This window comes from Electrophorus electricus, chromosome 9 (genome assembly GCF_013358815.1).
Source record: "Electrophorus electricus isolate fEleEle1 chromosome 9, fEleEle1.pri, whole genome shotgun sequence".
Classification (NCBI taxonomy): Eukaryota; Metazoa; Chordata; class Actinopteri; order Gymnotiformes; family Gymnotidae; genus Electrophorus; species Electrophorus electricus.
The window spans coordinates 3,782,593-3,803,585 of NC_049543.1; the positions used below are offsets into that span (position 1 = coordinate 3,782,593).

Here is a 20,993-nt window from a genome sequence, read left to right on the forward strand (position 1 = left end):
TAGACTTTAATGTAGTCATGCAGTAATTTAAACCACTACGTCAGCCGCCAAGCTTCCGCTTATTATACTGAAAAAAATTATATAAGCAAAAGATTTTCATATGTTGCTTTAAGCTTGTAGCATCAGGCTGTAATTGAGACCTTTATTTTGAAAGAAACACACGCGTCATGGAAATTGTAACCCAGAAGTAGAAAATTGTCGTCATCATGTTATTTCCTTAGTAGCCTAGTGTTATGTAGAAAGTGCACATAGCTTGCTTAGAGGCTATAACTTTCCTGTCAGTAAGTTATTGTATATGATTATTTATACAGATCAGTAAGCTGAGTGAGTAGGCCAGAACTTTCAAGCAAGTTCTCCGAGAGTGCCTCATTGTCATTTCCTACCATTGAATGTCAGTTAAGATAGCTAACCTAGCTAGCTAGTTAGGCTCAATACATAAGTGGTTAGCTTAGCTTATTTTAGCAGGAACGTTATTTCGTTGAGTACTTATGTCAAGAAAAGTAATGTACTTATAACCTACAACAGAAAAGCAATCTCGAAGTTACTTTACTGGTTAAAACTCCACTTTTAAAATTTCTTAAAACGGTCTGGACTAGCTAGCTAGCTAGTCAACTGCTCAGTTTTTAGCTTCCCGTTTAAATAGGGCGTTAATGTTCTGTCTAGCTAGCTAGTTCATTTAGCCAATTAGCTAGCTGCATTTAATTTTTCCACTGGAATCAAAACAGCGAACAAACCGGTCAATAAAACGTATCCAATGACAAAATTAATAACTCATAGCTAGCTATATAATTAAGTTAATTATCATGTATTCCAAACTCGAGTCTGTCTTTGCCTTGTGCATTGGTTAGCTAACTAAAGCTTTTAATCTGACAGCACATCCATCTTGCTTTTTTTGTTTGTTTGCGGATCTTTAGGCAATAGGTATTTGTTCTACTCACTGAAGAACATGTTCCCAAGGTCTCCAGTCTTCCCCCATAAACATGGGCAGGCAAATAGTTTATTTAACCAAAGCCTTTTACCTCTTGGTTTCTCAACACAAAGAGTTGAGTCGCATATGAACCTAGCTAATACAAAGTGAGTTTTCAATTTTTGTGTTTCACATGATTTAAGATTTCTTTGATAATTCATAACTGCCCCTGTTGTTCTGCACTAAGCTGTCAAATTTTGCATATACAGTATTTGTCAAAATCTCTTTTCTCTAGTTTCCATGGCCAGCCTCTGAATGTGTTCCCTCTCATTCCAACTTACCAGTGGAAGTCTGCACCTGACATTCCTTGTGCCAGCCCAAATGGGTCCAGAACAAAAAACAGGAAGTAAGCCTTGCTATACTCATTACAAAGCAATTGTAATGTGGTTTAGATATGTTTGTCAGGCACTGAGAGCCCTTTCATGCAATTATGCTCTAGGAGGAAAAATGATGGCAACAGTCAGTATGAGCTGAAGAGACAGTGCTTAAATTCTCCATGCTTCATGAAAAAGCCAGCCAAAACCTGCAGCTTTAGCCCTGCGCATCAGGGAGAGCAAAGGCCATCCACACAGTCTCTCGGCAAGATCTGCTCTCCTATCCACTCTCCTGTGCACTGCCCCACCACCTCTAAACCAACAGGCTGTGTGCCACCTCTCAGAGAGGAGGCCACTCAAAACTCCTACACCCCTCTTCCAGCATTGTGCCTCAAAGACAAGGTATGCATCGTTGAAACCTTTGAGAGAGGGTCATGTGGTCATATGTTCATTTCAATCAGAAAGTAAATCAACAGACATTACCCCATTAAACAAGTAAATTTGCATTGTGTAGTTTGATGTAAAACGTGTGTTTCAGCTGAGCGAGCAGATGCTGGAGCTTTTCCATGCTTGCGAGCAGCAGAATGAGGACCTGGATAAGAAGGAATCTTGCCGTACACAGTTACAGAAGGACATCCAGAGACTCTTCCCATGTATATCTGCCTCACCCATAGTATAAGTTGTTCCGCAAAGTCTGAGGAGTCCCCACCCTGACAGTTCTACTGTTGGCTCTTCTTTTACATTGCTTGTATAGGTTCGAGGGTGTTCCTGGCAGGTTCATCTCTAAATGGCTTTGGTAGTCGTACCAGTGATGCTGATCTGTGTCTTGTAGTTCAAGAGGGCCCTGTAAGTTTTTATGAATTTTATTTATTTATTTATTTGACTGGAGCATTGAAGAAGACTGCAGATGAAAAGGAATCAGCTTGATTATTTCTGAACAACAAACATTTATTTTTATTATTGCTCTGTGCCAGGTTTTATTAAATGGTAGAATGAGCATCACACTGAACGCTCATTCTCTCATTTAAGGTGATCTTAAACTACAATGCTGTTGGGAAACTGGCTTTTTATATCCTTCCATTACTTTTTGCTTGTAGGTAAACCAGCAAATAGATGCCATATACATATTAAGTCTTGTGCAGACGTTGTTATACAAACTGTGTAAGTAATTTGTTTTATAATCTTGTTTTGTATTTCCATTTTAAATGTTGGTGCTACTGATGTGGATTGCATGTTCTTTGGTCCATAGCTTACATTGAGAGACCTCAGCTCATTCGAGCGAAAGTGCCCATACTGAAGTTCAGGGACAGAGTCAGGTAGGTTCTCAGAAACAGAACCTCCTTGCTGGAACAGTTTCTTGACCAGTACTAGCTACAATAAATGTAACCTGTGCTCCTTTTATGTTGCAGTGGTGTCGAGTTTGATTTGAATGTGAACAACATTGTTGGCATCAGAAACACCTTCCTGCTACGGACATATGCATACAGTAAGGGCAACTCTCTTTGCTGCTGTTGAGATCAATAAGTGGTGAAGAATGCATTTGACTCTTTTTTTTTTTTTTTTTTTTTTTTTTTTTTTTTTTTTTTTTTCCCCTTCTTGTGGTTTAGTTGAAAAACGGGTTCGCCCCATTATACTTGTGATCAAAAAGTGGGCCAGTCATCACCGAATCAATGACGCAAGTCGCGGGACTCTTAGTAGCTACACACTCGTACTCATGGTCCTACATTACCTCCAGAGTAAGTGCTAAGCGCTGGATGTGTACACCATACACTGTGAGCTTCTGAGGGGTATACTGTCCTAGATGTAAAAGACGCACTGTAAGTATTTGTTTGTAGTAACTTATCACTATGTTTTTAATGTTCATTATTGCACTTCTCTGCCCCGCCCCACATAGCCCTCCCAGAACCTGTCATTCCCTGCCTTCAAAAGGATTATCCAGTATGCATTTTAAACAAATCTGCTTTATTTCATAACCTAATTTAACCTAATAGTGCAAAACATATAAAGGTTGACGTTTGCTAAGGAAAAACCTAAATATTGATATCTCGGCAGGAGTGTTTCAGTCCAGTAATGGATATCCATCTTGTCCCAAATGGACCTCGGGATATTCCCCCCTTCGTGTCAACCAACCAGTCATCTCTTGGAGACTTATTGCTCGGGTTCCTGAAGTACTATGCCACAGTCTTCAGGCAAGCCCTTTCTTATATGCTCTCAGTATGTAAATGTATTGTTCCACCTTACGCACGGACTTGAATCCCACTCTGGACACTGATCTCAGGTTGCTGTTGTATTTAACTGCGCATGTTGTAAATTGGTTTAGCCCCTTCTTCAAGTCAGTCAAGAAGCACTGCGCTAGACAGGCTAGTGTCTGCTTCTATATACAACAGAAATATTACACTACTTGTGACATACAAGTATACATACATACATTTAGCCTTTGTTTGTAAATATTGCTTATAAAGTGTTAGTTCCAGATCCTGAGTTTTAGCTCTTGGTCTTCAGAGTATTTTAAATGTTGACTTTATGCTTTCTTGTGTGGGTTCCTTGTGAGTTTATATAGACATTGCATATATAATTTATTACAGATGCTACACAAGATGATGGTAAAGTAGTGAAGGGGTTGGTGGGGCCTCATTAACATGAGGCAGACTTGTGTTTCATAAGGACTCTCAGTCAGCTCAGGCTCCCATTTAATTTCACTGTTTGACTGACAGCAGCAGGTCTAACTTTCAGCCTTTGGTGGGCCTTGACTGGTTCTGCCAAAAAGCTTACCATAAGACATTAAAGATCAGCAGTATATACAGCAATGTAAGGAATTTTGTGCATCCATCATTGTCAAGTTTTAATGCTAATTCACTGACATCTGTGCTATAGGTGGGACAAGTATGTGATCTCTGTGCGTGAGGCAAAAGCTGTCCCCAAGCCAAATTGCAGAGAATGGAAAGACAAGTTCATCTGTGTGGAGGGTAACATGTATAGAACATTTCAACATTTTAAAGAAATACTCTAGAGCGCAAAAGCCCTAGGCATCAAGAAATTGCAAGCTATTTATAATAATAGAGTAAATTATTATTTGCATGTAAATCCGTCTATAATGTTTTACAATAAAACACATTTAAACACATGGAAAAACATTTAAAGACTTTTAGCAGTCCACTTCAAGAATGGGCAGGGTCCCAATGTGATGGAAGTTCTGTGGGATCATTTGAACAGGACAAAAAAAAAAAAGTCAAATATATACTTACTTCCCTTAAGCAATTGTCTTGTGTGCCTAAGACTTTTGCACAATACTGTCTTTTGTCTCTTATGTGTGTGTCAGTTGGTTATATATTTAATTGCATATACATAGCAGGTGCCAGAAGAAAACCGTTTACTTGGTTAGTGTCCTAACAGCTATGTCCAGCTGCACACAGCTTAACTTTGATTATTTGAAGGTGGTTTGCTAAATACAAGTTTATAATTTATTTTTCTTCCATTTTATAATTACTTGTTTCCTTTTCCAGAACCATTTGATGGATCAAACACAGCCAGAGCAGTTCACGAGAAAATTAAGTTTGACTTCATTAAAGAACAGTTCATAGAGGTATTAACTGAGAGTGAAGTACTCCAGTCTTCTTTTTTTTTTTTTTAATGTTGCCAAGATTTTTTCTTTAATCAATATTTTTTTCTGTAGTGTACTTACTGAGGTTGGAAAATGTTGAAAGGCTGATTCTGTTACTTCTGTTTGTAGTCCTGGCAGGTTCTGCAGGCCAGGAAAGATCTGAACTCAATTTTACCCCTTAGAGGGACAAGGCCGAAAAGATAACCTGACTCAAAGCTTCCTTCATGACACCCTTTGACAAGAACACTGAGAAAATAAATTAAGAATAATTATGGGACTCAAAAATCTTCAGTGACGTTTTTGTATTGTGGAAGAGTTTTATAACAATTTAAAACTTTGATATTTCTGTACCCATGGAAAATTTGTGGTTTGTATAATTTATATGTCTTGGAAGGTTCACCAAGATTAAGGTTAAAGTTTGTAGACCTTGAACATCAGACATCAGACCCGAAGTAGCAACAAGTCTCCCAACAAACGGTCCTCTGCTGGAATGCCATTCACTATTTCACTGAGATTAAGAGGGAGCCCTATATGCATGTCAGGTAAATGGCCAATTAATGTTAATTTCTGTACCTAAACAAAGTTTGGTTCATTAATCTGTGGTATTTTCCCATTGTTCAGTGAAAGTTGATACTACAGCTGATCCCAGCTTTTGTTTCTGGCTTTGAAAGTTGAATTCATACAGACAATTTATATGATTTACATTTCTTCCTAAAGCTAAGTATTATAAAAAGTCACTTTTTGAAACATGACTACTTTTATTGCAATTATGTACATTGTTGGTGGTGTTTTGTTCTGTCACTTGTACATTTTGTACAGTCTTTTAATGTTTATTTAAATGATTAAAATGTTGAATATCGTCTATCTGTTACTTGTGCATCTTAAGTAAGACAAAAGGAGACAAGAACGGGTCCTCTATTTAAAAATTAAAGAGCTAATGATATGGGGTAACTTAGAAGCAGCTCAGTGAAGCTTCACTGTTACTGTAAATTCAATACAGGACTTTGCTGTTGTGTGGAACGTCTGACCTTATTTAAAAGCTCTTGACCATTAAATCTGACTAGTTTATCCTGTACATTTTCACCCGCCAAGTTACCCTGTGTTTTACTGGAGGATGATATGGGTGAAAGCAGTTGGGTGTAAAATTAGCACTTGGCATCGCAGATTTTCAGGACTGCCTCCCGCGAAACGGGGTGTCCAACCAGTGTCATATTACATAGACTAGCGCGGTTATAGTTTATGTAAACTACAGGTCATCATCCAAGTTTTAAAGTTGTAGTAAATGTGTCAAAAGAAACTTCCTAATGAAAAGGGCAAAGCACTTTGAAAACTTTGGACACCACTGACTTCATGTTGCGCACGTCTTGAGCTTGGGAATATTTGCATTCTATTTAGAGCACGCGCTGAGTAAGGAGAACTGCACTCAGCTCGAAATGGTCCAAACACGAAGCTGCACTGCTCGGAATTAAATATAAAATAACATATACTTTATACGGACGAAATGGACCACCGTACCCAAGACGAATGTTGTAGGGTTGAGCCGGAGATTCAGGAATTTCAGGACGATGGAACGGAGCCTGCCAATATTGACGACAAAGAATTTGAGGAACTGCACAACAGGTCATTAATATTTTGCGAACATTATTGGTTACATTCTGCTTTCTACGTTTCATGTAAAAGAGCAATAATGTGTGTGACGTATGTATGATCACCAAGAGCGCGCGATATAAACTGTCAAGAGAATATATATATATATATATATATATATATATATATATATATATATATATATATATATATATATAAAAAAATATCTATATATCTATCTATCTATCTGTTATAAAAAAATATATAGATAGAGAGATACTTTTGTAAAATAATTTTGCAGAGGTAAGAGGCTTTCTTGTAGTTCTATTTTAATAATTGTCATAGTCATTGCAGATATGCAAAAACACAATTTATTATTTATCATCATAGTCATGCATTATTAGTTAAATAACTCCTGTGATGTTATTTCATGTTCTTAAATATATCTTTTTATGTAATAGCTGTCGGTCATACTCTGTAAATAGTTTTACAGTTTGAATCAATTTAATAACTCTTGCATTACTTTTTCAATGCCCCTTTTTAACAGTCTAAAGGAAGTAGTTCAAGACCCATCTGTAAAACCCAAACTCCAGTGCTTGTTGGCAGACCCATGTTTCTCTATGGTGACCATACAGAGTGAGGATAGTGGGGTTGTATGGGAGACTGCATCAAGCAGGTGCTCGACCCCGTGGGCCTCAGAGGCCAGCTCTCCATCAGATGTACATAGCATGGAGGGCTCAGGGACCCAGGGTAATGTTGTCATCATTATGGATGAAGACAAGGTCAAGAGGAAGAAGAAAACGGGCAGTAGAGGAAAGTTGGGTGACAGGTTACGAAGGCCAGGCTCCAGATTGTTAAGTCCTGCAATAGGAGAGGAAAGACCTGCAATGGTTGAAGTGTCTGTGCCAAATACAAAACCTAAAAATTCAGAGGATAGTCACTCAGCAGACAGCAAACTTGATAAGGATCAAGAGCTCTTTAATTTGATTTCTGAAGGCTTTGAAATCCTAAATATTTTTGTACCATCAAAACTTCCTACGGTGGATGAGGAGGATAGTACTGAACTCATAGACAATTTATCATACTTGGAGGACACTCCAAAGATCAAATCAAAATGCAAAAAACTTGAAAGTGCAGCTGCTATCATCAGCCCTGAGGATGTAGATATAGACTCGGAGGAAACAAAACATGGGAGTCAAAATGGTTCATCTCAAACCACTCTTGATGGACAATCCAAGAAGCCTGAAACTGATATGGACTATTTGGAGAAATTCACGCTGTTAGATCAGCATGTGCCAGGCGATGAATCTGAGAAGATTGAGCCAGTCGAATTTGTTCAGCCAGAGGAACCCCAGGTTGCCCAAGAAGAGAAAAAAGTAGATGAAACACTGGATGAGGATTCGTTTGTCATTGTCAATGATGTTGAAATTGCAGGTGAACATCTTGATGAGGTGTTTTATGGAGCAGGTTTTTATGAAGAGCCTGGACGTCTATATCGCCCTAATGAGGAAAATGAACATATGGATAAAGAGACCTCTAAAATAGTTAAAAATCATGATTCACCATTATTTGGCAGTCAAGAGGTTATCCTCACTCCCATTTTCCTCTCTCCTGGGCCACCGAAGATCATAGATCAAGATCTTCTTGATGAGCCAAGAGCAATGTCATTTCATTACTCAGACCTTTATGAAGATGCAGTTGGAGATAAGAAGAAAGAAGATGACTTCTCAGATGCAGAAAGTGTTATTTCAGAAAAATCATTCAAAAGACGTTATTCTGATTCTGATGATGCAGATGGCTATCTTGAGAAATTTATATTAAAAGATGACACTCCAGTGGTTGACGATGTAACAGAAGTAGATCATGCAGAGTGTGAGAGAATGATATGGCTACAAAGTAAATTTGAAATGACTGGATGTTTAACTCGTGTTAAGGAAGAGAATGAGCCCCAAGAAGAGAATGTTAATCTCAACCAGACAAAATTAGAGAGTAAATATGACATTATCAAAGGACAGATTCAGCCTTCAGGTTTTTCAAAAGAATGTGAAGACTGTGTTGATGTTAAAACTGACTGTATAAAAGGGGAAAGAGTTTCAGAGGCTTTAGAAGGCTGTGAAAGCAGTGACAAGGCTAGCTGTATAACAGGGAAATGTTCAGGGACTGTAGAAGACACTCAACACCGTGGTATGAAGACTGGCTATGCAATACTAAACATCTCACAAGATCACATTCCTGAAAATGGAGCTGATGTATTTGAAGCAGTAAATCAGAAAACAGATAAAGTGGTATTGATGGAAGATGGAAAACAAAGTGAAGAATCAAGACATGTGCACATTCAGGTTCCTGGAGGGGTGTTAGAAGACAAAATGGATGAACTGAAAGATGAACTGAAATATAAAGTCATGCCTGTGCCTCAGACAAATGACAAAACAGAAATTACAAGCGATGAAACCAGCAAACTGCCTGCTCATGATAGCATAAAGGAAATTAATGAGGGGACTGATAACACAGTTGAAATTAAAGAAATCATTTGTATTACCAAGGAAAAAGTGTCAGGCAAAAGTGAGCAACATAAAAGAAAGAGACATGATAAAGCTGAACCTATTTTGGTGGAGAATGTAGATGTTAAAGACACATCCGATTCAATAACTGTAGCTGGAAATACAATACAAACTGTTCCTCAGGAAAAAGTCAGTGGAAAAGAGATTCCTGTTAATGAAATAGAATTTACTATGGAAACCGTTGTGCCTGAAAAAGTTGACAAAGAGACCAGATTCCCAGCCAGGGAAGAAAAAGTTCCTGAACCGAAATGCCAGGTTGAAGTTAATGTAGCATTAATGGAAAGTAAGTGTGAAGGTCGTGAGAGTAGGGAGATACCTGCAGTAACACAAGAAGAAGTGAGAATTTCTGCAGGCCTGTCAAGAATTCCCGAAAGTGAGAGGCAGGAACAAGTTACTGCTAAACCTATAGTCCTAGATGTGAAAGACATTGATACTGCAGACATTAAGGTTAAGGAAACTGAAGTCAAAACTGAGCTAGAAACTGTAAATGAACACAAAGCTCTGGAAGAGGTTCTGGGTAGAGAAACACATACAACAAAAGAGAAAGTGAGAGAAACCAAAGCAGATGTCAAAGAAAAGACACAGAAAGAAGATGAGAGTCTGAAAGACACGGTGCCATCCATGGTTGGCAAAATGCCTGCTGGAGACAGAGTGACAGCAGAGAACACAGAAATAGTATATTCAACCTCAGCTGTGGAAAGTCTGAGTAATGTAGCCCCACATGTCGTCACAACAAAGAAGCACATTGTAATGGAGCAGTCTGGGAAAAAAGAAAAATACACTGGGCTTAAAGTTGAGATTCCAGAAGCTGCAGATGATCAAATTCTTGAGAGTAGGGGTGAGAGCAAAGAGTCTAAATCAGAACCTGTTTCAAATTACACAGGCCCACTGGACATTCCTGTGATGCTTCCCAATGTTTCAGAAGTCAAAGGAGATCTGTTAGTAATGTTGCCCACAGTGCTTGATGATGTAGACAGGGAGCAGAAGCACAAGCTAGCAGATACAGTTGTCAGTGACACACACACTGCAGATAAGAAGGAACTCCCTGAAGCAATTTCACTTATTCCTAGTGCAGAGACAGAATGTTCATCTAAAGTTGGTGCAGCACCATTTGTGTCGAATAAAATGATAAACAAACAGGACGACAGGGAGAAAGGGGATGTAGAAATAAACAGTACTCACACAAAATCCTTCAGTGAGCCTCTTAAGCCTGTGTCCTCTGTAGTTACAACTGAAGCAGGTGATGTCTCTTCAATGGCTGCGTTGGAGGTGGAAGGGAAGAATGAGAATAAGTCAAAAAAAGTACTTTTGAAGGATATTCACAAAGAACATCTATGGAAAACATTGGAGCCTTCAAGTCCATCTCCTACAAAGGAGATACAGGACTTGTCAACAATGAGGGTTTCACCTTTAGACCTATCAGAGTACAATAAAGGAAGTAGTGAGGGCTTTGTTGTAGATGGAAAAATGAAAACTGATACAAGCATTTTCTCAATGCTGCGAAGTTTTAGCTCACACGAAGACCTTTCAGGGTTTGGCCGGGACACATCTGAGCTCGAGTTGCACAAGAGCCTCTCCGAGGAGCTAGGTTTTGAGATGGTCACAGAACAAGAGGGAAGACAATCTGAGAAAGCACTAATTGCAGATGAAAAAAGTTATCAGAAACTCAGCTATGTCCAAGATCAGTTGGGAAAGGACACAGTTGAAGAAGGTTATGATCTTATTGAGGATGGTGCCCAAATTTCAGAGCTTGAACAATTTAGGGAGGCAGCAGAAATACAGCCCATGGATGCATTCTGCCTTCTCTGCCATTGCACAATACTGACAAGTGATGGTGGACATGAGAATCACGAGGTGTCAACTTTGGATAAAGCATTTGTGGACCTTAAGGTAAGTTTTTTTCACCAAACATTTTTAGATACCTAAGCACACCCATACACTCTTAATTACATTGTGTTATGCTGTGGTCAGGGAACAAGTCTTCCAGGACATCATCTTGTAACAGCAACCTGACACCTGATCTGGCTCCACAGTTCTCTTGTGGGAACTCTGATCATTAAGTCACCAACCTTTATTACTTTTTTATGCAGACACAGTAGCTCTCTTCACTTTTTAAGCCTTGTGTATCTTGGACTAGGTTAAATTATCAGGTAAAAGTGGCCCAAATCTGATCTTGTCTTCCACACAGATTTGTCATTTGTATGGTAGTGTGAACAGAAAAAAACAAAACAAAACAAAACAAAAACAAACAACAACAACAACAATAACAACAAAAACCACTGAATCTGACATTTTCAAATCAGAATTGGACCAGCCCGATCGAAATGTATGCGACTTTAACGTCAGCCCAAATCGATATTCATTATAATTTCGCGTTGCCAGGAAAGAAAAGAAAAACTGGTCGATAAAAATAAAGGATGATTTCAGTGTATAGTGAGGTAACAGACCTCAAACATTTGGAGCGACGTTTCTGTACAACCAAAATTACAAGACATTTCTCGCAAACGCTCCGTGTTCTCGTGATAATTTTTTTGTGAATTTGCAGCCGGTCTCAACTGCAGATTACCAAGAGCATTAGCGGCTTTTACTGTTGACTCCATTCTGACTATTTGCCTCTGATCTGCTCAGACTAATGTCTGACTAATGATACTAATGACTAATGATACAGATCACCTGAAAAGATTGCAAATAGCCTAACAAAAACCGGATTTGGTCCAAATTTAGGCTACTTTATCTATGAACGTCACCTTTCTTTTGGAACTAATTACACAGCTACAGTATATAAACATTGTTTATAAGACTTATATCGGTTTCACTGCTGCTAAGTTTTCAGAGTACAGTGAGTCAGCCAGAGTTCTGAAAAGTGCACGCGTCTCTCAAAATAGACAACTCGTCTATGATTCATCATTCAAGCGGTGTTTATTCCCAGAGCACTAGACCAGTCTTATTTGCATGAGGAGAAATCATACGCAAAAACATATAAATGTCACATGCCTAACCCACTCATGCATTAAAAAAGTATTCAACGACCCTTAAGTGGTGGAAAAATACATTTTAATTTGCAAATCTATCAATTTGTTTTGCAAAGTTCCATTTTCTGATTGTGTCTGCAGGACCAGCTGAATAACTGGATATCAGTTTTACAAGAAAGATCAGAAAATATTGAAGATATGGTATTTGAACTTGAAACAGCTTATAACTCAGTAGAGGTATACACAAATTTTAATACCATAACAGTTTACTGTAACCTTTATTGTAGTTTATGTATCAAATTGACACAAACCAAAGTTGTCATGCGCATTTTACACCATGGCCTTGCCTGTGGCCACAGGAGAACTGCAAGAATTGTGAGGAAGCCATGGATGAACAGAATGAGGAGACCCTGAAGCTCGTGATGGATCAGTATAATGAGATGTCCCAGACCATGGAGGATGAGAAGAAGACCAAGCTCGAGCAGCTGTATGACCAGATAGTTTCTTTTCAAGAGAACATTGACTCGGCCAAGGAGACCATGGAGAAGACTACAAAGGCAATCGAGGAAACAGATCCCTTAGCGTTTATGTCTGTGAGTATGACCTCACCTTCATCTTTTTAATCTTGGTTGTTTTCTGCATATGAAATGCATTTCTGATGTTTGATCCTCTTGATGATGCATAGGATACAGTGTCATTTGAAAACATTTTTGTATAATTCAGTACTGCAAGCGTGAACTGGTGCTTTCTAGATTAATTGGTCATTCTTCTGACAGAAAATAGCTGTTGTATTTCAGGTATTTTCTAAGAAAAATGTTTAAATACTAGTGATTATTTAACTAGAAGCCTGCATGTACCTTATGGTGTGAAAGGTTAAGGCAGCATGAATATGCATCATTCATCAATTTCATCAGCCTAGGCATTCCATTATTCTAAAGAAACGATTTGTGTATTGATCAGCCCGTTCTTTTTTTTCCACCCACAGTCATACAAAGACATTGATACGAGGTAATGAAGTGTCCTGCATATGGAATGAGCTTGCTAAGCTGTTAAACAGTGCTTGGCGTAGAATGAAAATAATACACTGCATAGTGAAACATCGAAGCAGGAAAAGAGAATCTGCTCATTTGGTTTTGAAGTGTCTGGTTGTGCGCTGGTTTCTGCATGTGGACAGAATGTCACAGTGGTGATTGCATCCTGTGCGGATGCTAGGTCATTTAACCTGTTTCGGTTCTATATTACATTTGTGTTTATTGATTTGTGACAGGTTAAAAACAACTTTAGAATCCGCCATGTCTCTAGAGCTCGGTCCACGAGGTCTCCTTGTCTTTGAAGATTATGCCAAGGGTACCACAGGAAATGGGAAGAGAAATCAAGTAATACCAGGTAGGAAGCCAGCAAGTGATTAAATGTAGCCAACCTTGCTCAAAGTCATATTCAGTGTCTAAGTCTCAGGACTGTGAGCCTGGCATGGTAAGAAGCGAGCCGAGTGTCTTTCAAGGTTAGGCAGAGCATGCAATGTCTGAGAGAAAGTTGTAGCTTCACCTTATTTCATAAAGAAAAGTAAAATGGTGTCTCATGCTCTTCTTTCCACCTTGGCTCTACACAGTGCCTCTGCAACCTCATCTTCAGCCCCAGGAGCCTAATTCTGCAACGAGCACCTCGGTCACCGTGTACTGGACAGTAAACGATGGAGACATCATCGACTGCTTCCAAGTATACTGCATGGAAGAGCCACAACGAGGTGAGATGGGCAGATGTGAAATCATAGAAACATTTATAGAAACATTCTCTCTAAACCAGCTGACAATAATAGATCCAGATACTAAGTCAATGCTAAAGTCTAAATAAAGACTATATTGATATTTTTGACAGATTTTAAGCATATGTAATGCTTTGTTCTGTTATAGGAGAGTTCTTTGTATCAGAGGCAGAGCACAAAATAAAAATGTTTTGGAGGGGGGATGGTGAGGCCCACAGCTCCCCACAGTGCATGCGTGCCCCTCCTGTATGCCAGTACTCTATAGTCTAATTGTAGTCTAACAATTCTCTGTAATACCCATTGTCAACTACTGCTTACAGTGCCTAGGAATTAGCAAATAGTTTATTTTTGAAAACGGAAATAGGTTGTCACTCTATTAATGTCCTTGTTTATTGTAGCTATCTCTGAGGAGTACAGAGTGACTGTGAAGGAGAGTTACTGTAATCTGGAGGAGCTGGAGCCAGCTAAGTGCTACAAAGTATGGGTGATGGCAGTGAACTACACCGGCTGCAGCCTGCCCAGTGAGAGGTTGCCCTTCAGAACAGGTCGGTGGGTTGTAAGCTCTATTTTAACGTTTGTGGGGGCGGCTGTTGTATGTGAAGAATTCAAATGGAATGCATTGTGGAATTCTCTTGCAGAATGTGGGCATGCATATTACTCACAGCTGTATTCTGCAGTGTACTGTCAAAACCTTGTTATAGGGTGATGGCTTATGACAGTTGCAACTGTATTCATCATTGCAGAATGCAACAGATTAACTGTGCAATACACAGGCGATTATATACATCGGAACTATGTTTTTATCTCAGAAGTAATATGATAGGCATTTGTAGTATGCGCAATTGTTGCATGAATTAACACCATAAGAAATACTGTCTGTGTGTGTTCCGGAAGCCCCCTCTGTTCCAGTGATCAACCCTGAGGCCTGCACTGTGCTGTGGGATTCTGCCACACTCCGGTGGACCTCAGCTCAGCCCAGCGGTGCAGATAGCTTCACTCTGGAATATTGTCGTCAGTCCGCTTTGGAAGGAGAGGGCCTCAGGTTCATGCCAAATACCACACCCCGTTCCCACTGACATGCGATGCTGTGAACTAATGCAGTGCCAAATTCTGCTCTCCCAGCACGGCTCTGACAGGGTGCTGTCAACATAATACTTTTCTATCCGTTGCACATTGCTGCATTATAGCATATAGCTCAGATAGCGGTGAAGATTACCCTGCCGTACACATCTTGCGTACTGCCTGAAGAAGCAGCAAAAGCCATTTAATGCAGACTCTCAGGCAATGTTTCCATTCTGTCCCACCAAGGCAGTCTTGAGAAATTCATTATGACCTCTGCAAGTTGTTCTTCCCATATCCACTTCACACGCGGCTACTGTTTCCCATGGTCCCCCAAAGGCACACCTCAAAGCACTTAGCCGCCGCATGATGAGATTAAGTGGACTGAAAATGAGCTTATGGCCCATAGGTCTGTCTCTGGGATAAAAGGTAGTGAGCACCAGGTCTTCCTCCAGCCCAACGAGAACTTCCTCTTCTACATCAAATCAGTCAATGCCGCAGGAGCCAGCGAGCAGAGTGAGGCAGCCCTCATCTCCACAAGAGGTCAGATCCCGTTACTGCTCCTTTGTTTAATCGCAAATTAAATTAGCTCCTTGTTCTGCTCTGCTCTGATGCAGCCTGGTTATGCCCTTTTACTGTGTTGCGTATCGTCACATTCAGATTACAGTGGATCGGAAATAAACTTCGTTTAGCCTTGGTTAATGTGGTTAAAAATCATAAAACAGAAATGGTTCCAAAAAAATGATGAAACACTGTTACATAATAAACAGAGGTGAGGGCACAATATCACATATCATGTCAAAATGCATATATCAGTTGATTCTGTGTTCATAAATGTTTGCATATACAGCATGTACTGTATAAAGCATCTAGGTAATCCTTGCCAACATAGTGTTACATGGATGCTTTTGATATACATTTGACTGTAAAATGTATGTCAGCCTATCAGGTAAAGCTATAGCTTAAGTTATTTAGAAATGACTTGGTGTCTCTTGACCATGCAACAATGATTTATCCAGCTTCAGTGCTGATGCAGTTTTATGTCTTTTTTTTGTTTGTTTGTTTGTTTTTTTTATAACCTTTTAGCTACCAGGTTCCACTTACTGATTGAAACAGCTAATTTGGTGCTTAAAGTATCTGAGGACAAAAACTCAGTGCAGTATCCTGTGGAAACCTACACTGAGATATCTTCCCTTATCGAGTAAGTAACACAGCACTGACATAAGTATTATGAAGTAATATGTATACAATATGGGCTTGCTGCATAACATTTACAATACTATTACGCAGATTTGTTTCCCCCCACAAAGTTGCTAGTTTTGAGATTAGTTTGAATGCTGTTGCTCTTCCTCTTGCCTTCATATCTCTGTGCAGATATCCAGCAGTGCTGGGAGAACTGTTGCCCCAAATTGGGAATCACTACTGGGAAACAGTGGTGACTGCCTGCAAGGCTTACCGCATCGGCGTTGCCTATCAGTCGGCTCCACGAGATAACACAGTGGGGGACAGCAGCTCCTCCTGGTGTCTACACTGTGTACCAACATCCATCAGGTTCGCTAGAGCTCATCACGTGTTATTTCAGAATGGGGCACAGTAATGTTATCTCGTGAACCCATTTCTTCTTCCTCATTCCTCTTCGTCACCACAGTTGTAGGTTTGAGCTGCTCCATGACAACGTGGAGTCGGACATCTTTGTGATGGACGTTCCGTCTCGTATCGGTACGCTGCTGGACTTTGCACGGGGCCGTCTGGTCTTCTTCAACGCACAGAATGGCCAGTGTCTCGGGTCCTTCAGGCACTCCTTCAGCCAGCCCTGCCATCCTGTGTTTGTCCTGGAGAGTCCAGGCAACCTGGAACTGAGGATGCCCATGGAGATACCAGAGTTTGCCAAGCACTGGTAACCTGTTCTATCTTCATGTTCATGCTCCTCAATGAGTCAAACGTAAGACTTTGTGGGTAAGGGCTTGTGTGAGTGTGAATGCGTGTTTGAGTTAAATTACTCTCAAAGCAAGTTTGAATTTTGATGAGAAATTTCAACTTCTGTTCTGTTAAAAAAAAACTAAAACTAAATTTTGTTAATTTTATAGTATGTAGGAATGACATTTTACAGAGCTAGTAACAATGTGAGGTATTTCCGTTTGGGCCCAGAGAATTTTAATGTAAAGAGAGAATTTCAGGAGAAATGGTATTCAATTGGTGTTCTTGGTAATGTAATTAATATGATTAATTGTTTGTTTGTAAATACAGCAATAGTAATGAAAATTATTCATCAGGCTGCAGCATATAATACATCCCATATAAAAACCAGAATTAAGTACCAGATATAAAATACTACTATACTGGAGTCTAGAATAATTACTTGCTGTCTTTTTCCAGAATTGTAACATTTGGAATAGTCAGTGGTAGTGCTCATCACCGTTACTTTAGCAAATTTCATTTAAAACATTTAACTTTTTTTTTTTTTTTAACTTCGTTTATTGTCTATGGATGGTTAAAATACTGTATATTCTGATTCAGATTCCCCATCACCTCTTTAAAGTGGCTTAGAGCAGATTTGTTCAGCAGGTGGTACTCTAGCTCAGCGTGAATGTTTATTTGTTTATTTCAGAACTGCTACTAAATGCAGGAAAAGACATTTTAGCTCCCAAATTCCTGCCTGATGATATTTTATACATAAGGGATGTATCTTTGCATCTAACATTAAATTAGCTGTATTTCAATGCAAATTAAATGTGAGACACGTTTAATTATTTCTTATAGGTTATTTTTTCTTGTGTTGATGGAAGAATTTCTCCTATCTAGTGCCTTTTTGCCTTAAACTATTGAATGACGTACCATAAGCAATCACTTTATTTATTACATGTATCTGTAATTTGAATGTTTAGAACATATTCTAGCCATTTTATGCATTTTGAATACTTGATTCCATTATTCTTGTTCTGGAGCTCCCTGTTCCTCAATTACGATGTAAAGTATGGGTGTGTAAGGGCTACAATGCAATGAAGCAACTTTGCAGATATCCACTGCACTCGGGATTCAAATGATTAGTAACATTGAATGGGCAAAAACAGCATAGGAGTGGAGAGTGGAGACATGTTCCCATCTCGCACCCAGACAGCCCGTGTGAGGTCTCCTCTCTCTTTACCCAGCACCAAAACAAAAGCTGAACTATAACACAAGTCCACGCAGCATAACGCTATGATGAATGCTGCAACCCAGATCGCTCCCCACCTTCACAGAGTAAGAGGAAACAGGACCAGCGTTAGTTTGCAGCCTGTAATCACGCAGCATTAGGAAGCTGAGATCCTGAGCAAGCTTAAGACAAGACAAATACTCAAACTGTTGGACAGTTTGATGAACTTTAAAGCTGAATATTACTGTAGTAGCATTAAGGGAATTCTGTCCACCACTATTGGGTTATATGTTTTTGTTTTGCTTCAGACACTCATGGAAAGAATGAAGAGAAAGAAATACATGACGAGCATAAAATAACTTTGGACATGAGTGTATCTGACAACATTTGAAGTAATGTGTGACAGACTTGTATTTCAGTTTGGATTTTTTTTTTCTTTATTTAACAGGTTTTATTTTTTATTAGTAATCACTTGACCTCTTGAAAAGTGGCTAAAGTCAAATAGGTTTGACAGTTTTTTCTCGGTTCTTTTTAAATGTTCTGTACATTTGATTTTGCATCTGGATGCTTTGTTGTTGCAACAGCAGTAGTCTGATTTCAGTTTCTGTTCTGATGGTCATCTTGTGACAGTAACAGGTTAGAATGTGTGGGAACATATGTGAAATCCTATTTTATGCACATTTTTCTGTATTCTTTGTAACCCATATGTTTTCATTGATTGTAATCAACAGACATTTGTTTCTATATTTAAAGGATGTAATCACATAAAATGGAAATATGTTTGTATATGTGAAGAAAGAGTGGAGATAATCCATTTTACTGACAACTTAATTGAGTATGCCTAGAAAGTAATATCAAAATACAATATTAAGTTATATACTAAATTATATACATTATATTTTTATTATAGAAAATTATATACATAAATCTAAATTTATATTTTGTATGGTAAACATCTGTCAAAGTTGTTACATGAACATAAGAGTAATTCTATTAAGACCTATGCTAATTTTAAGTTTGCACAGGATATGCGGTTTTATACAGAGGCTGATGTGTAAATATATATATATATATATTTTTTTTGACTCCAAGTAGATTGCCTATAGGACAAATTCACTGCACACTGAAAAATCCTATCTGCTTGCACCCATCTGCTGTCTGAGGCCTACGTGTGTCTACCACAAGAGGTCACTGTACATCAGTCTGAACCAGTGATTTCCTTCACTGTACAAATCAGGGCCTGCATGTGAGGTGGGTCCCTGCATTAAGTGTACTCCCTGCTCTGTGCCACCCAACCGCTTTTAGCATCTACTCATCGGTCCCAGTTCATGAGCCAAATTAGGGCAGCTAGATCAGGAAAACCAATAACTGGAAAGTCCCTTAGAGTGGGGTTTAAAAACAAAAATGATCATCCATGTTATACCAATTTCTAAAGAACACTAATATTGAGATGTAATTGAGCTTAATCAAATGCATCACAGCTAAAATGAGCACATGATTTTATAAGAACAGAATAAATCCGTAGCCAGTTGTGTGGTCGGGTTGTTGTTTTTTCTTTAATCCTTTAAAAACACTTCCTTTTAAAATGTTTTTTTTAAAGGCCACATTTTCATCATGAGCATGTTGGACTGAACTAAAGATTGTAAAGCATGGTTTGAAAAGGACAGACTCAAGATGCAGGGAACATTTGTGAATAGGGAAATCAGACAGTTGTTTTCCAGGTGGACCGTCTTGTCCTGTACTGTCAAAACAGCCCCGGGCTCTTGGACCAGCTTGCCAAAACATCTCAGATGGAATCAGCTGGCTCTGTCTATAGGGTGTGGCCACGTTCTGCTTGTCTTTTAACTATTCATGCTGTTTTTTTCCATGGGCTTAGAGATTTGCTGTTTTCTAAATACATTACACAAACCTTTCCTTTACACAAACTGGCCTAGAAAACACTTAAAAGCTTCTTTTGTGGAAAAAATGTGGAGGCATTTTCTTTTCCTAGAATCAGTTTAGTGCTCAGAGGCAATTAAATGATTATTTTGGCCACTTTTTGTATCTTCCATACTGTCATGCTTCTTTTTATTTTTTCTTTACAGAACTGAGAAGCAAAAAAACAACAATCAAGTTAGGGGAGTCAGAAAGTTAGAGTCACCAGAGCCATTTCCACCCTGTTGTGTTTGGGGTGTGACGATGGACCTCTAACAGCAGTAATGTGTTCCATGTGCCACCCTTACGGCGGACTCTGTTAGTCTTCATTACTGCAAGATGAAAGGAGACAGATCCATGGGAACAAAGTGCATGCTGACATTTGTCTAAATCAAAGAACAGTCACGAGGAGCAGACAGATACCATACGAGGAAAGGGTTTGTGACTAAAGAAAAAGTATTTCATAAAGAACTTCATTTACTTGGCCACATTTATTGGCGATTCTTGGCGTTTCCCTTGATTTCTGTCTCTGTGCTATCTTAAGAGTTTAAATTTCAAAGACAAGGATTACAAATCCTGCTTTATTACATTTGACAACTTGACAATTTAAAGTTTTTTGATAGCTAAAGATCACTGTCAAGATGCATGAAAATGTAACAAAAAATGTAACAAAAATAAGATGCTTCATAAAGCAATGTTTATCATTGCCCTGATGATTGCCTATAAACAAACAATGGTAAACAGACACTGAAAAAAATAAGTATCTGAACTGGCATGGATGTGTATGACTGGGAAAAGTAATAGTTCTGAGAAATTTAGAAACAAATTTCTAAATTGCATTGATAAGAGACTGCAGAGTATTTTTGCCAGAATACTTGAGGCATGCTTATCATTAAAAATATAATCACTTAAGGGAGCAATAAGTCATTTTTACCACCAAAAAGTAGCAATTATTTATGACATTTTTAATTTTCTTTTCTATAAAGTGCAGCTCAGGAGAGATATGAAGAATTGAACTGATTTGAAGAATTCAAATGAACCAGTTTATTCTGTGCCTCCCTCCCCTAGTCAGTGTAATGGCTGGTTCATAATGTAAAGAAGAATTGAGAAATGACTTACTGTT

At 38.8% G+C, this 20,993-nt stretch overlaps 2 protein-coding genes across 2 annotated transcripts; both read left to right on the plus strand.

The window, feature by feature from the left end:
* The first annotated feature begins 209 nt into the window (after window positions 1–209).
* Window positions 210–5,761, plus strand: tent2 (terminal nucleotidyltransferase 2). The gene is made up of 15 exons (XM_027006301.2): window positions 210–281; window positions 915–1,074; window positions 1,203–1,313; window positions 1,407–1,683; window positions 1,820–1,934; window positions 2,036–2,127; window positions 2,379–2,442; window positions 2,531–2,597; window positions 2,691–2,767; window positions 2,889–3,017; window positions 3,176–3,219; window positions 3,334–3,470; window positions 4,156–4,247; window positions 4,785–4,864; window positions 5,012–5,761. The coding sequence occupies exons 2-15, from the start codon at window positions 947–949 to the stop codon at window positions 5,084–5,086; spliced, it is 1,488 nt and encodes a 495-aa protein (XP_026862102.2). The 5' UTR covers window positions 210–281; window positions 915–946; the 3' UTR covers window positions 5,087–5,761.
* A 622-nt stretch (window positions 5,762–6,383) lies between these two features.
* cmya5 (cardiomyopathy associated 5) lies at window positions 6,384–20,355 on the plus strand. Its single transcript, XM_027006223.2, has 13 exons — window positions 6,384–6,502; window positions 7,017–10,920; window positions 12,144–12,239; window positions 12,362–12,595; window positions 12,988–13,010; window positions 13,270–13,388; window positions 13,612–13,746; window positions 14,163–14,309; window positions 14,659–14,806; window positions 15,233–15,366; window positions 15,910–16,024; window positions 16,198–16,374; window positions 16,472–20,355. Exons 1-13 carry the CDS (start codon window positions 6,384–6,386, stop codon window positions 16,722–16,724), a joined length of 5,604 nt encoding a protein of 1,867 aa, XP_026862024.2. The 3' UTR covers window positions 16,725–20,355.
* Window positions 20,356–20,993: the final 638 nt, after the last annotated feature.

Bases quoted from the DNA above. Each gene is read 5' to 3' on its own strand.
- tent2 (XM_027006301.2), top strand. From the start codon at position 947: ATGTTCCCAAGGTCTCCAGTCTTCCCCCATAAACATGGGCAGGCAAAT. The intron at 1,935-2,035 runs GTATATCTGCCT...TTGCTTGTATAG, and splicing joins CATCCAGAGACTCTTCCCAT to GTTCGAGGGTGTTCCTGGCA. The intron at 4,865-5,011 runs GTATTAACTGAG...TTCTGTTTGTAG, and splicing joins TTAAAGAACAGTTCATAGAG to TCCTGGCAGGTTCTGCAGGC.
- cmya5 (XM_027006223.2), top strand. From the start codon at position 6,384: ATGGACCACCGTACCCAAGACGAATGTTGTAGGGTTGAGCCGGAGATT. The intron at 10,921-12,143 runs GTAAGTTTTTTT...TTGTGTCTGCAG, and splicing joins AAGCATTTGTGGACCTTAAG to GACCAGCTGAATAACTGGAT. The intron at 12,240-12,361 runs GTATACACAAAT...CTGTGGCCACAG, and splicing joins CAGCTTATAACTCAGTAGAG to GAGAACTGCAAGAATTGTGA.